The sequence below is a fragment of the Anguilla rostrata genome, chromosome 9, assembly GCF_018555375.3.
Source record: "Anguilla rostrata isolate EN2019 chromosome 9, ASM1855537v3, whole genome shotgun sequence".
Classification (NCBI taxonomy): domain Eukaryota; kingdom Metazoa; phylum Chordata; class Actinopteri; order Anguilliformes; family Anguillidae; genus Anguilla; species Anguilla rostrata.
Genome location: NC_057941.1, coordinates 1,616,997 through 1,632,923, shown reverse-complemented (window position 1 = coordinate 1,632,923; position 15,927 = coordinate 1,616,997). Strand labels below are relative to the sequence as shown.

The following is a 15,927-nucleotide window of genomic DNA, read 5'->3' as shown; positions in this document are numbered from 1 at the left end:
ATAACCTTTCGACAGGAGAACATCACTTTTTAACACACACACAAATGTGGCACGACTTCTTGTCCTTGATTTCAGCATAGCAACATTTGATTCAGAAACAAACTCCAGCTCTGTCATGCAGGTATTGTAAAGGTCGTAGGTCACATTTGAACATTGTGCAGGGACGCAGCAAAAACTCACAGTATTCATTCAACTCTAACAGAGTTTATAGAAGTCCACTCTGGCCATAGCAGACTCATATAAACTATCTATGAGTTGATTTAACATTGAAAATTCATACTGTGCGGTGCACAAATTTTTGTGGTGATCTTGGCTTTCAGGTGAAAATCCAGCTACATTTCGATGAGATGTGAAAGTTCTCTAGCCTCTAGCCAACCCCGGACGTATCCAGGCTATATCTGGGTAAACCTAGATTTCCACCCCTCTAGAAACCTAGATCCAGACTTTAGCTCCATGGGAAGCAGCTCTTACTGTACATAGCATAGTCTCAGAGTTGAGCATTTCCTTTGCAGGATGTGTGTACCCCGAGGCTGTGGTTGGTATGCCTGAGAGTTTATGAGCTGAGCGTATGAGTATGAGAATAGCTCTTAATGCATGAGCCTGCATGTGTTTTAAGGTCTCTGAATTAACAATGAACTGCAGCAGCTAATGTAAATTACACCTGTGGTGGTTAAGACAATATTTTAAAATAATATGCTGATGTTTTTACATGGTTGGTTATCAGTAGATCTACCTGGTTACCATAGCAGTATTACTGAATGGTGCATAGTGAGAAAAGGCATGATGGGATATAAGCTGGGCATTTTGGACTTTTAGGGTCAGTTGTCAGATTTCTGGCTCATGATGGACTTTGCCTGCCATCAAAGAGTCTAAGGTGATCCTCTGTGTGGTGATTTGTGAATTTTGTTCTCAGTCTCTTACTGCAAGCCAATCAGATTGGTCCATTTTTGGAGAGCAGTACAAGGCAGAAGAGTGGCAAAACTGATTTAACTGGAAATACCTTATCTCTTCATGGTGCATATTCAATTGCAAAAACAACCTATAGGCCTTACAAATAATTCTCCTGAGGCTGGCATAAAGCAGTGTTTCTTAAACCCCAAATTGGTCGTGGGAGCGTATGAGGTGGGTCCTGGAATGAGTCTGTAGTCCACTGGGCTATGCTGGTATGTGTGTTTGACGGGTTCCTGAAAGGTACAAAATTTTCTAATTTGGGTACCGACATTAAAAAGGATTAGGAACCAGTGGCATGAAGTGCAAATATCACTGGTTTCTACTTCCCAGATTCCCTGAATTGTTTTTTGGTTGGACAGTCAATGATTACGTTTACATACCAAAAGGTGAGGTGCCGGTAAGCATACTGTGTGTAATACCGTTGAGTGGGTAGAGATGCTCACTTTCCAAGAATGACAGCAGTGTTTAAGTATCGCTGCAATCCTTTAATCCAGTGACATTTTATACATCAATCCACTGAGTAAACACAAAAAAAACTTTTTGATTGTTTGGTGTTCTTTTTTAACGATCATTTAATTAAACTATGCAGAGGTGATCTCAGAGCAGTGGTGAAACCTGGAACATTCGTGGAGCTGGTCGTAGTAGTGGGTTTATGTGCCTGCCCTGTCCTCTGACATGCAGTATCTTTGTATGAATTTTTTGGAGCGCATGTGCAAGAGCTGTGAACACTCTTCTCCCATTCTCCTCATCCTCCCAGTCTTGCTCATCACCTGAGAGATAGAGAGCTTGAAAAGAATTGATGGACAGGTGTGCTGGAATGATAACAGTGATGTCCCCGTGCTGGCAAACCACAGATTGTTATCGTCGTGTTTCATGAGTTATTCTTATCACTCGGAATGTGACTGGGCCTTAACTTCGTCGACTCCGAGGCAAAGACCTTCCTCAAACTGCTCACATATTTATTGCTTTTCTTTTTGTGTGTAGATGCTGGAAAGATGGAAAGTGTAAAACAGTATTTCAGAAGGATTAACTTGTCTTCCGGACACATGACTGAAATGAAAGAATGCAGTGTTAGCTGATTAATTATTCGCATATCGCTGGCGCTCTATGTGATTAAGTGTGTGAGCAGATCGCCCCTCTCACTGTTTAAACACACGCTGTCTCTCTCACACGTTTGTAAATAAAGTTCTCTCCTGGTGTTTGAGTAATCGTACGAGCGGGCGAATTAAATTTTAATAGGATTCCTCTTGTCATACACCTGGGTGCTTTTGTGCCAAAAGAAACAAAGTGTCATTATGAAGACATTTTTGTTTGCCGTGTTTTTGTGAAGTGCTGTACAGATTGCTACGATGCTACGAGGTCTTTGATGTCCTTTGGCAGGTTTGCTTTGGGCTGACATTGAAACCGGCACACAGATGCTGCGCGTCAGTCTTGGACTGAGACAATCACGGCCAGAACGGAACACACATCAGCCCTGAACTTTGGCTGTTTTTCCTCCAGGGCCGGTTTGTTTTTCCTCAGAAATGATGTTTTGCACCAGTTCCTCATGTCGGAGGGTTTGCCGGTTCGATCCCCCGCCCTGGGCATGTCGAAGTGTCCCTGAGCAAGACACCTAACCCCTAATTGCTCCCAACGAGCTGACTGGTACCTTGCATGGCAGCCTTTCACCATTGGTGTGTGAGTGTGTGTGAATGGGTGAATGAGAGGCATCAGTTGTAAAGCGCTTTTGATAAAAGCGCTATATAAATGCAGTCTATTTACCATTTACACGAAACAGCCATTTTACGGATATCTATTTTCAATCGGGTCATTTTGAAAAGCGTTTAGAAAGGTTCGCGCGATTATGTCTCGCCTATTGGCTTTCAGCACCTGTATGCACTGCTTACAAGCCGAGGTAACTATAATAATGTCACCTATCGATCCATTATGTCTGTGATATTTTTATGAACGTGTTATTCTGCTTATGAACTCTGCGTTCTTAAATATTTGGCTTCACTATACAGTTTAACCACTTTGTAATGGAATGGTAACAGTACAATAATCTTTAAAGTGCAGCATTGCAATAAAATAAATTGGGTTACAACACCTGAACTGAACTATGGTATATATCCCGAATAAGACGTCAGTAATACATCCATTTAAAAATGCACTTTTTACACTCCTGCAGCAAATGTTCTGGTTGCTAAAATATGAAGATATTCCCATGTATTTTGGATTGGGTCAGGCCAACTGAAGTATATCCAGCTAATTTTCTGCTTGGTGTCCTTCAGTTTATTGCTAATGTCATCCTCTTAAAAACACACGCCTGCTGCCATGAAGTGCTTCGCTAAAATCCCTCAGTTTTGGGCTCCGTCCCGACCCTTCCTCCAAATGTACAGAGCCTCCAGCCGCTTGTCTGCGGGGAAAAGCCTTAACATGAGTGCACTCTCTCTGTATTGCATACCCCTCTTCAAAAAAGTGAAAAAGTAAGTGCATGTGTTTTTTTTGTTTTTCTTTGCTGGTATCGCATCTTGTTTGAGTTATGCGATACCGTCTTATTTGAAGGTGACTGAGATTGTTTTACTCTTTTTTTGTCTCTTTTACTTGAATATTTGCCACAGTTATACCCAGCTTGTGCCTTCGGAATTTTAGCTGTGAGTTCCGAGTTGTTCAGCAGGGAGTCTTCCATCAGCACATATCCTACGTATTTCTGAAAGAGTTAAGCATCTCTGTTCAATAGAGAGTCTTCAGACAGCATATATCCTACATACTTCTGAAAGAGTTAAGCATCTCTGTTCAATAGAGAGTCTTCCATCAGCACATATCCTACATACTTCTGAAAGAGTTAAGCATCTCTGTTCAATAAAGAGTCTTCAGACAGCAAATATCCTACATGCAGTCTGTCTGAAAGAGTTAAGCACCTTTCTTCTGTTCCTCTTTCCTCCAATGACTGCCTTTTGTTCTTCAGTGCCGTGCTTGTCCTCCAGCCTCGGAACTCGACACTTTGGCCTGGATCCAGTCACCATTTCTCTATTACTCTGGCCTGGATTCAATCAAAATTCGTCCTTAACTTTGACTTACAAATAAGTGCAAGTGTTACTTTTTTGGCAAGTTCAGCGAGCAATCGCCCAAATTAACTGGCGAAATCAACAGGAAGTGAAAGCAGCGGCTGACGCGTTCGGCGTTCTGCGCTCCTGAGTCAAAGCTGCGGACGCCCGGTGATGGAAGCTGAGTCTTTGACTTTCAGATAACTTCCGAATTGGCGCTGGCTGTCCTCGCCAGGGGTGCGCTCTGATACGTGGCACGCACACGAGGCCGCAGTCCGACCAGCGCGGGGCGCGGCCAAACAGGCAGGTGGGCTATTAGTTGGCCGGTATCCCATCATTCTGCGCTTGTCTCTCCGGGGAGACCTCGCTGAACCGAGAAACATTTTTTCATAATTACAGAGTGACCCCTGCGTAATGGCCTCCATCTGCGGCCTTATTTAACACGGTCAGCGTCCCGCGGCGGGCTGGACTCGCTGCTGCCCGATGCGAGGCATAAACGCGCTGCAAGGCCTGCTGGCCTGAGCGTCTTTTCAAATCTACATCACTTCGTCCAATAGAACTCAGGCGTCCTCACTGAGAACTTAACTCTTTGAAAGAGCTGGGTTTTTTTTTGGAATGTGTTTTCTCAAAATTCTGAAGTCGGCGTTCTAGAACTCTGTTGCTTTCAAACACCAGCAGTGATTGTGACATCAGCGTTAGAACGTTCAGTTCAGGAACATTCTGATCGCTCGTTCGTGACCTCACGCCTTGAAGGGTTAGGTGAAGAAGAGAGGAACTGGCTGAGTAAGTTCCATCTTGGTCTGACCTCTGTAGAAAAGTATTAAAAAATTGTGAATTTTCATTATTTTGTTTTTGCTTTATTGACATGCAGGCACTGTTATTGATTTACACTGGTCAAAAGGTATGGAGATGTCTGTGACTCTTTCTAGAGGGTGCATAATATTTATTCCTCCTCAACTCTGCTAGAGAACTCTAAAACAAATGATTCAGACAAAAAGTCTGGCGGACGCGATCTGATAATGTTTTTGTTTTTTTGCTCTGCAGTGGGTGTGCATTCTGGAACTCAAATATATAGGAGATATTGAAAAAGGTCAAAAGAAATTGTGTATTCCACCGGCGTTTCCTCCTGACAGGACGCAATGTGGTACGAGAAGGGAGGGGGGGGTGGGGGTTTGGGGTGGGGGGGGTGGGGGGTGCAGTCATGCCTGAAATGATGTTTCCTGATCGAGGAGCGTATAGACCCCCTTGCCTCCCGCCATATGTTGGAAGAAGAAATATATTTTGCAGTGTAAATAAAGACCTTTTCTTTCCACTGGAGGATGTTTGTGTTTTATTGTGTGTCACTTCCCTGGCAATAAAACTGACATGGATAAAAATTGGGTTCCTGGAAAGGAATTTTTCTTGACCGCTGAAATCTCAAAATCTGTATACCATGATGGGGGGTCTGGGACTAGAAAATGGCTCCTTTTTTTAAGCAAATCTCTATATGTAACGCTGTGGGAGGTTGTCATTCTGTAAATAATTCTACATTTTTCTACATGCCATTGGCAGGAGTATTATTTTGTCAGAACTGAGCCTTAACCAGCCAGGTTAATTTCGGGTTTAAGATAATTTGAGACACATTCACAGATGACAGCATTCGTGTGTTGCCGAATGAGGCTGTTCTTGTATTTAACCGAATTTCAAATCCCAATAAACAGTGCAATTAATATCTGACTTTAACTACAGTATCTACCATCAGAGCTTGTCAAAACCGATATTCCAGTGCCTCGGAGACCTGTGATGACAGGTTTTGTGGGAATAGAGGGCCTTATTGAAGTGTAATGAACTGCTGGAGAGGGAATAGTGTGTGCGTGCATGACACAAACACAAGCACGCGAGACAGATGTTACAAAAGAAAATGTGTTTAAAAGATGCAAATGCTAATTATAAAAAATCCTCCTCGCATAGCAACATATAGATGAGCACCTTACACTATAGCAGGCCAGTTGCGGCAAAGGCTATTATAGCATCCAGTTGCTATGGTGTGCTTGGTATGCTGGTTATGCATATCTTGTATACATCTCCCTGATCTACCAAATATATACATCTGAACATGGGGATATGAATATGATCAGGTCGGTCTAACGGTGTACAGTTAGACAGTGTGTGTGTACTAGACACTGTGTACTAGTACAGAAAACAGAAAGATGCACAGGCCTATGGCAGTGCGTAGAACTCATGGGCCTACACATTGACATAGGCTTGCACATTGACACAGGCCATAAGCCTATGTCGATGCGTAGGCCTATGTCAGTTCACAAGCCTATGTCGATGCGTAGGCCTACGTCAGTTCACAAGCCTATGTCGATGCGTAGGCCTACGTCAGTTCACAAGCCTATGTCGATGCGTAGGCCTACGTCAGTTCACAAGCCTATGTCGATGCGTAGGCCTATGTCAGTTCACAAGCCTATGTCGATGCGTAGGCCTACGTCAGTTCACAAGCCTATGTCGATGCGTAGGCCTACGTCAGTTCACAAGCCTATGTCGATGCGTAGGCCTACGTCAGTTCACAAGCCTATGTCGATGCGTAGGCCTATGTCAGTTCACAAGCCTATGTCGATGGATGTGTGTGAGCATGGGTGCACACACTGACTAACGCATCAGTTTTAAAAGTTAAGCTTAACACACATTCATAAAACACAGTACTTTATGTGCACGTGTACTTAGTGCAGTAGTTACCGCAGGCTCTAATGTAGGTTGCGTATGCAGAGTATTGATGCAGACTAATTGAGTGCGGTGTCTGTGCGTTGATACATTAGAAATTGAACAGTGAAGTCACGGCAGACTACATCACTTTTCGGTCATTGATCCTTCATTGCTGTTGGTGTTAGATTTACTTTTCTGTCAGCTCTATAAACTACTCTGTCTCACCCCTGTACTTGAGCACAGTGAAGTCTTTAGGATGCACTTGCAGTCTGCAGCTGTAGCCGGTCAAACGTAAGTTCAGGATATAATCGAGCAGGTTAAATATTTAAGAGCGGGAGTCCGCCTTTGTTGTGCCCCCCTGTGTCAAAGAGAGACAAAACTGCACCTGTGCAAGGTGTCCTAATTCTGACCAGGTAAAATGTTCAAGCAGTACGCACTAGGCAGGTAAATTCTGTTTTATCACAGTTCTTCACTCAGTTTATCACCGTTGACATTTAATGTGATATAAGAATTGATGGTGAATCTGTCTAGACAGATAAATTTATGATTGGATATTGCATTTTTATGATTTTTTCTCAGCTGTGTGCTATTTGATCAGTTACAAAAAATAATGTGAATAATAGAGAGCTGCATAATCTCCAGATGGTATATCATTAACACTGAGATAAGAGTTTGGGAAATTCAGGCTGTCCTCTGAGCAGCTTTTTTTATTGGAAGGAAACTTTCCGCTTTGCATTGCAAATTCACTCAGGAGGTTGTGAAACCCCGGTGCGTGTTTGCGCTGATTTATACCCCATGCGTTATTGACACAGCCCGAGCTCAGGCCTTCTGCTTTCAGTTCTGAGTGCTGACCTAACGCTTTGTCAATGAAAATTAAAATTGATTTGCATTAATAATTCAATCAAAATTCCGCACGGTCCATTCTCTCCTTCTTTTCTGAAAGCGCATACAGCGCTTCTCATTCTAGTTACTGGATATAATTTATGCAATATAATTTGAATATACTGTCGGTGAGTTGCCTGTGTCTGTGATTTTTTTTTTTGGTTTTTTTTTTTTTTGGATGAAGAATATGTGATGTTCAACCTCTCCTCGCATTCAGCGGTTTTTGAATATGCTTTTGTGACTCGGTAGATATTACCCCAGCAACCGTTGCTAATGATCCAAAGAGACAAGCGGCCTTTTGTGCTGTGGCAGCGGCTGAAGCGGTGCCCGAGGCGTGATGTCAGAGCCAGCGAGGCGTGATGTCAGAGCCAGGCTACTCAGCCCGTAGTTCAGCCCTGCCTTTCCTTATCGTTGGCCTACAGGATGTTAAATCTGCCCTATGCTGCACTGATAAACCAGTGCCAGGGCCCTAGGAGTCGGGTAATTATTTTTTTTTCGGGTCTTGTTTACGATTAGGACCCCGGTGCGCGTACAGCCGTCAGCAGCGATGGCGGCTGTCGGGTCTGCTGTCTCCGAGGGGATGCACTAGCACGACGGCGACATATTTCAAAAGCATGTTTGACATTTGACTTTGTTTTGGAGAATGCCTGAGAGTAAATAAATAAAATCTTTTAATTCTGTAAAAAAATCTATTACCTCAGACCTGTGAGCAGTAATGCTAAAATAATTGTGGCAAAGAGAAAATGTGATTCTTTGGTACTTTGTTTTCATCATCTGCAGAAAATGGATCATCATTTGAAAGATGTTTAGACACTTTGCCAGGCTATATTGAGGTTATGCAGAAACACTTTATGAAAGATTCTGCTTGAATAAAAAGATTTATGACTCATATCCCATAAGGACAATTCTCCCAAAGCTTCTTGCTCTTTCCAAGCAGATGGTATTTTTATCAAGTTTTACTTAATTTTTACATTTTTTTCTAAACTGTTCAACATACTGTAACTGTGGTGTTCTACATAAATGGAGATAACTTTTTTTGTTTGGAAAGTCATCAAGAGTTTGCCTCAATTTAATGTTTTAAAAAAAAACAAAATACCTTCTGGAGAATATAGACAGATGTTTCCATTATGGGATAAGATTAATGTGTAGAATTAATGTACTTCACCACAATTGTAAAATCCCAGTTGCTATATACAGTAAAGCACTTTGTGAAATGTTTTGAAAAAGACTTGAATCCCCCAAGTAATTTCAGTGAAGACCAATCGCATCTAGATTCCACAAACCAAAACAAATGACATTTGTTTAATGTTATTATATGTTATTGAAGAATCAGAACTTTTGCTCAGACCCTGGCACCGCGTACATTTTTAGGAAGATGAATATGTCATTTTTGTTGAATATAAGTTTCTCGTAGCGGTGTTAGCTATGCATGTGTGACTCTTTGCATCTGTGACTCTGTGCTTCTGTGACTCTATGCATCTGTGACACTGTACTTCTGTGACGCTGTAACTCAATGCATCTGAGTGACCCTGTGCTTCTGAGCGATGTCTCTTAGAGTCTGATCAAGGATTCATGTCAACATCAGGGCACCCGTCAAGAAAATTTCCAACATTTCTGTACAGTGACTCAGAATAGAAAACGATTATAAAAAAAAATAATATTTTATCTGAATGATTATTCACAAAGAGACTTAAGAAATGGGGCACATATATTAGAGCAGGGGTTTCAGCCTCTTCTGATCTCCAACTGGTACCCCCAACTGGGTTCAAAGGCATCCAAGAGACCCCATCATAAGTTAAAAAGGAATATATATATATATATATATATATATATATATATATTTATTTAAAACATTTTTCAAAAATATTTCCCAAAACTGTATATAGTCATTGCATAACAAGTCTGGCCAGGGACCTGCTGCAGTGCCTTCAAGGACCCCCTGTTGAGAAGCTCAGCTATTACTGTACATCATGCTGCTCTGTCCTATTAACCACAGCCAGAGAGAATGGGCGTCTGTGTGTCACAACCGAACCAGCCGCATCAGGACACAACGTGGGCTTTCGCTTTGACGGGATAAGTGCTTTGATCATACAGTCGGCTTATTAGCCACCCTCAGTCTCGTGCCAACTGCCGAATTTGGCCAGTCATGAAGTCAGCGAACTCGCTTGGCTTCACCCATGCGCGTTAATAGGGGAGACGCTTGGCTCGGATGAAGTGGCGGTTAAACAGAAAAGTCCGGCGGTTTGTGACGTGTCACTGCTTGAGCTCTAAATGAGGCTGTTTCTCAGCTGAAGTGCCCCGGGGCGGGAGGGGCAGAGACGCGCAGTCTGTACACCCGGGGGTTTTAACCAGAGCGACAGAGCTTTCGGCACTGGAACGCAAGAGAGACCCGTCTCCGTCCGCTGTCTAGAGTCTGCTCACTGCAGGTTTCAATTTCGGCAACATTCTGATAAAAAACAGACAAACAAACAAACAACCAACCAAAAACATAACAAATCTTGAGCTTTTGAGACCATATAGCCTAATTAATATCTATAATTTAGCACCATCATCATCCAAGGCCGTATATTAAATGAGCCAATGGTGCATCTGGTAATACCTGCTTGTGGTAAAATTGCTGCTCCCAGATTTTCTGTCGTGATTTAGAGCACAGTGGGTAGAATAATACCCCTGCCGCCGCCGGGCCTGTGCAGTCCTGAGCCGTCCTGTCACGGAGCAGACCCCCTGTGAAACTAATTACAGCTTTAACAGCCTCGCCTGCGTCCTGTGTCTGCTGTCCCAAGGTCTCCGCTCCCCTCTTAAAACTTTATTATCTTTTGCTGTCATCCTTTTTTATCATTAATTTCCTTCTGCCAATTTGTACAACAATTAAAGTAAAAATCACCCACACTAGGCCAGTTTTTAATTCCTGGAAAAGTTTTAGAAGCCTTGTGTTCTTTGGATTTTTACCGGATCGCAAATACATCAAATGAACCTGTGTGTCCGGAGTTGTAAAAATTAAACTGCTTGCTCTTCTATTTTCTTTTAAAAAAGGTTATAGAAAAGTTGAGATAAAAAGTTCAAGTAATACTTTAATTTATTATTGTGTAAAAGTTAAGATCAGAAGAAGAGAACGTAAACAGCAACCACACACTGTGGGCATGCAGTGAAGAACGTGATCGTGTGCACCACAAGAATCAGGCAACACAACGTGGTTTTGAGCCCTGAAATATCTCCCTCAGCAATAGGGAGCTCCACATTAATTTAGGTGCCACTCCTCACAGTCAATGCGTTGAGTTTATGGAAATATTAAATATTGTGGAATAAATGCTGCGAACAGCAGTAATGTCAGTGAAGTTGTGTAACGGGCAGAGCAGCTATCTGCTGAACAAACAGGCGGACTCGCCTCTCAGGAAGCTCATCATAGATCTGCTGCCCTCTCGATGCTACGCGCGGCTATCCGATGTTTAACAAACAGGGAGCGTCTGATGAATCATTAATGGGCCTGTTCTGTTCTTGCTCTTACAATAATTAAACAATATTTCCCGTCTCCTGTGAGATACCTTTCCCTAAAGTGGATTTGAGAAATAGCCAAAAAAAAAAGATAATTTAAAAAAAGGGGAGCAGGCTTTTTTTTCTTAGAAGTATCATGTTGAAGGCCTTCGCCAACATCGGCAGCTGAAGGACAGGGCGGCAGTGTAGTGTAATGGGTAAGGGGCTAGTCTTGCAACCTGAAGGTCACCGGTTCGATTCCCCAGTAGGACACTGCCACTGCATCCTTGAGCAAGGTACCTAACCTGCATTGCTTCAGTATATATCCAGCTGTATTATAAATGGATGCAACGTAAAAAATAAAAAATAAAAAGTTGTGTAAGTCGCTCTGGATGCCTGTAATGAAGGAGCTTCTCGGTTTGTGAGAAAGTTGTTGGAGTTTCAGCTCTAGTGCTGTTCTGCCGAATCCTTCTTCACCTTCACTCTGCAGTCTGGCACCGGGCTTATTTCAGAGCTGCACTCTCAGCCGATTTGCATTGAGTTAAAACGAATAAATCTTTTCTCCCTCTTTGTTCTCTGACGGCAGTGCGCACGCTGTAATCTCTAAATCCAAACTGCTCCATATGTAAAACTCTGTTTCTCCACTAAAATGGAAAAATAAATAAATAATACAATTTTTTTGAAATGCCAGACCGCTCCACAAACCATGTCACAGCCCCCCCCACCCCCACCCCCCTCCCCGCATTGAATGAAAGTTATTATCTTCAGGCACCTGTGGTACTACCTGTAGTCTTGATGAACTACATCGGTTGACAGATTGGGTGCGTGTCTGTGGAACTGGTAGAAAACGACATCCCATAATTAGGTTAGTTGCTTCTAGGCATTCTTGTAAGATGCACTATTGACTCTTATATGGTAATGGCTGGGTGTCACGGTCTTCCATTTAGCCATCAATTAATGTTGTATTGAGCCTAACTGCATGACAGATGTTGATAAATTCTGCTGGGGAATTCGAGCACTGTGACGTTCATCTTTGTCCCAGCTGGGTTTCTGTCCCAGGTGAGCAGAATTTTGGCGGATTCCAGGTAATTTCCACGGGAATTGTCATTCTGTGGTTTCATCTGCTTGCGACTGCTGTTTGTGCCACAGAAAACCTGTCACAGCTTTGGCTGAAACCGTCCGACGGTCGCCGCAGTTGGGTTTTAAATGGTTTCACGGGAAGTTTGGAACAGTACCCAAAGTGAATGAAAGGCAAATGAAATGCTTCATAATAAAATCGACCAGAAATTGGGTTCTAAAAAAGGCAGTCAACAGTTTGATTACTCTTGGAATTGTCGATAGTCTTCTAATAATAATGAGGGCTGCTTCTGATTGTTTACGGGATTATGGCATTTTTGAGGTGTGAAGTGAGAAGGTTTAGAACAAGTTTACCCTTCATTTTTTTATTTTCACTGACTTGTGGTGTGTGGGTGTGTGTGTGTGTTTTCGGCTTGAGCCTCTGCCCCTGCAGAAGTCTGAGGGAGGCCCTGTTCCCAGTTCTGTCATGTGTGGAAGCCCAGCAGGGTCTGAGCAGACATTTTGAATGGCAAAACGGTACCAGAGTTTACGAGCAGCTCCTGCAGCAAATTATCTAAAACAATCATGGATGGCTGGCCATCTGGGCCCTGGCCAGTCCTGCTGAGCCACACCTGATTAATCTGGGAGTCCTCAGTCCCATCTCAGCCCTCTGCTGACTGTGAGGCTGGGTCAGATACAAGGCCTCAGAACTGACTGGAGCAGAAAACTTTCTCTTAATGGAGAAAATGACTTCGCTTGACTCTGTCACTCAGAGTTTAGGCTGAAATATTTTGGTGATCATTGTAGATTGATTGAGCATAGTAGATTTTGTACTGTTTAAAAAAAAATTATTATCCTGATTTGCAATCGGATCCCATAAGCATGTTGTCCTATTAAATGGAAGATTTACAAACCCCACCCTTAATTTGCCCCCAATCACTCTTATGGGTGGTGCAACCCTGCTACAGTAGGAAGCCTTGGACTATAGCACCAACCCTGGTACAGTAGGAAGCCCTGTACTGTAGCACCAACCCTACTACAGTAGGAAGCCTTGTATTTGGTCCATGTGACTGCAGCGGACGCATCCCTGCCCAGCAGACCATGACAGTGTCTGGGAGAAATTGGAAAGGATATAGAAAAGTTTGGCAAGGAACGGAATTTTAACTTAATTGTTCCCTGGGCTTTGCATGAGAAAGTTTAATCCATCACCTTGCACTTTGCGATATAAAATATTAAGGTGAATAAGGCATAGGAAGAAAAGTTTGGTAAAAAAAAAAAAAGTCCCATGCCATTTGTCTTCATCAGTCTTTTTAGTAATGAGGAGCAATGGTTTTTCAGTGGTTGGCCCCTCTGGAATGCTCTTGCCCTGTGCGTTATTTTGTGAAAACTCATCACGGACGTCTAGAGCCACATTTGCGGATGTGAAATCTGAGGCTGGTCTGTTTAAGTCTGTAAGCTGTTCCAAAAATAAGACAATCGCATCATTTCATCCTGCATGTAAAGTCTGAGTCATTTGTGAACTTTGACCCTGATATATGACTCATCATGAAACTTGGGATTCAAGGGTGGCCATTCTGTGACGTAACCACCGTCTTACGACAGCTGAGGTTTCCAAAGGTAAAAAAAAAAGAAAAATCAGAAAATACAGTTCATGCAATTACATTTTTTTGTTTAGAGAACAATCATTTTTGATGAAGGGCACGGCTGACAATGGTATGTAATGATATTGCTGTTCCCTGCATACAGTACGTTTTTTTAATTGCCTTTTTTACATATTGCCATGTATTGTACTTATTCTCAATGTGAAGCACTGCCATTCGGTTGAATGAAAATGCACTGCACAAACATTGCGCAGTGTTGGGTTATTTCCAGCCTGATGTTGGCTTGCTGAGTTTCCGCTGAGTTCATTGGCTCTCTTTCCTCGGTCCTCGCCTTGTTTGTTTGTTTGTTGGCCGATTGCTGGCAGAATCTGTAATGGTATCGCGCGCTCACGAGCGTGTGGTGTCCGCTCCGGTCTGTTCCACACTGTGAACTGCATCACAGCACGTCGTTTAGCTCCTAAGACAACCGCGGGGGGATACTGTTCCTCAGACCCTCTGGTTTACGTTTTTCAGCTCCACACAAGGATGATAACGCTGTACAGCGGTGGTCTATGTTGAGAATGGGGGAATCAATGTCTGATTTTCTCGTTGCCGGTGTGCATTATTGGTTGTTACGGATGACGCCGATCTTCAAAGGCACGTTTATGTGCCAATTAAAGCAGAGCTGTCCATCACGCTGATCCAAGGTGTAATTAAATGTGGTGGTGTCTTAGAATAATTACCTTGACAACCACCGCCAGGTGTAAGCAGAGGAGCCGTCACGTCGTGCCTGTAAGCAAAAGGCAGCGATTATGGACGCTGAGTTCCTGTGAGACGGAAATTGAATTCAAAGGAAAAACAATATCTGTTATGCAAGAAATGAGATGGGATTAATCTGTTCGATAAAATGTTTAGAATGCAGTATTTTTAAACTGAATTCTGTAAAATAAAATAAAAATTATTATAATTCCAGTAAACCTTTGTGAAAGCGCTTTGTGAAAATTGAGAAGCCGATTTAGTCTTTCTGTTTTAATAAAAGGCTTATTGAGGAAAATATGTCAAGATATGACTATCCCTAATGGCGTAATTCCTGAGATGTCTGGCAGACATTTACAAAAATCTCCCTCGTCTTTCAGGGGGCAGTTTAATTGATTTATTTATCTATCTACCATCTGATGAATTAGCCAATACAGCAGCCGAATGGACACTAAAGGTCAAAACAATATTTTGATTAATAATCCGTCTGTCAGGTGCTCTGGCCGGTGTCATTAATCACCGCCGCCGGCTGAGGTATGCCTGCGGGGAAAATCACCCAGAATGCAGCGCTGCACCCGGGTCCCGGGTGTGTCTGGGGCCCAGGAGTGATTGACAGGCGAGACACTGGCACAGATGTTGGCAGTGCTTCTGTGCGTGTGGAGTGTGACTCTAGGTCACTGGGGTTTTTTTGGGGGGGGGGGGGGGGGGGGCGTTGGTGCTGAAAATCAGGCATCAGAATGGTGACAGGACCGGATCATCCTCCATCAGTGCAAAGAAATGTCTATACGCCACCGGGCACTTGCGCAAATGAATTAATCCTGGTGGCTAATTTGGAAATTCTGATATGAACGTCATATTAACCTGCAACTCTGAAGGGGATTCTCAAGACCTCAGTACTTCTTCACATAAGCTACACTACTAGGCCATAAGTGTGTGGACACCTGACATTCAACATCTCATCCAGAATGATGGGCATTAATATGGAGTTGGTCCACCCTTTGCTGCTATAATAACCGCCACTCTTCTGAGAAGGCTTTATTCTAGATGTTGGAGCACTGCTGCAGGGATTTGCTTCCATTCAGCCAGAAGAGCATTAGTGAGGTTAGGCGCTGATTGGGCGATTAGGCCTGGCTTGCAGTTGGCTTTCCAATTGATCCCAAAGGTGTTGGATGGGGTTGAGGACAGAGCTCTGTGCAGGCCAGGCAAGATCTTTCACACCGCTCTCGACAACGCCATTTCTGTATGCACCTCTCTGCGTGCCCAGGGGCACTGTCATGCTGAAACAGGAAAGGGCCTTCCCCACACTGTTGCCACAACGTTTGATGCACAAATGTAGATCATCTATAATTTCATTGAATTAAGATTTGCCTTCACTGGAACTGAGGAACCTAACCAAAACCAAGGGGTGTGCTGATACGTTTGGTCATATAGTGTATTTACAGTCAGGAACAATCATTACACTCTTAGTGTTACAAGACAGCATGAATGCCATCTAATACTGCATGCTCTGACATAGA

At 43.1% G+C, this 15,927-nt stretch overlaps 2 protein-coding genes across 6 annotated transcripts in view; one reads left to right on the top strand and one right to left on the bottom strand.

Moving 5' to 3' along the window:
* The window catches only part of sgcd (sarcoglycan, delta (dystrophin-associated glycoprotein)), a 263,623-nt gene that overhangs the window by 132,524 nt on the left and 115,172 nt on the right, over nt 1-15,927 (top strand). The window lies entirely within an intron of this gene.
* nop16 (NOP16 nucleolar protein homolog (yeast)) overlaps nt 181-15,927 on the bottom strand; it is a 288,906-nt gene continuing 273,159 nt past the window's right edge. The window contains exon 5 of the mRNA XM_064349697.1: nt 181-231. Within this exon, the coding sequence (XP_064205767.1) occupies nt 196-231 (36 nt within the window). The 3' untranslated portion in view covers nt 181-195. The remainder of the gene's footprint in view (nt 232-15,927) is intronic.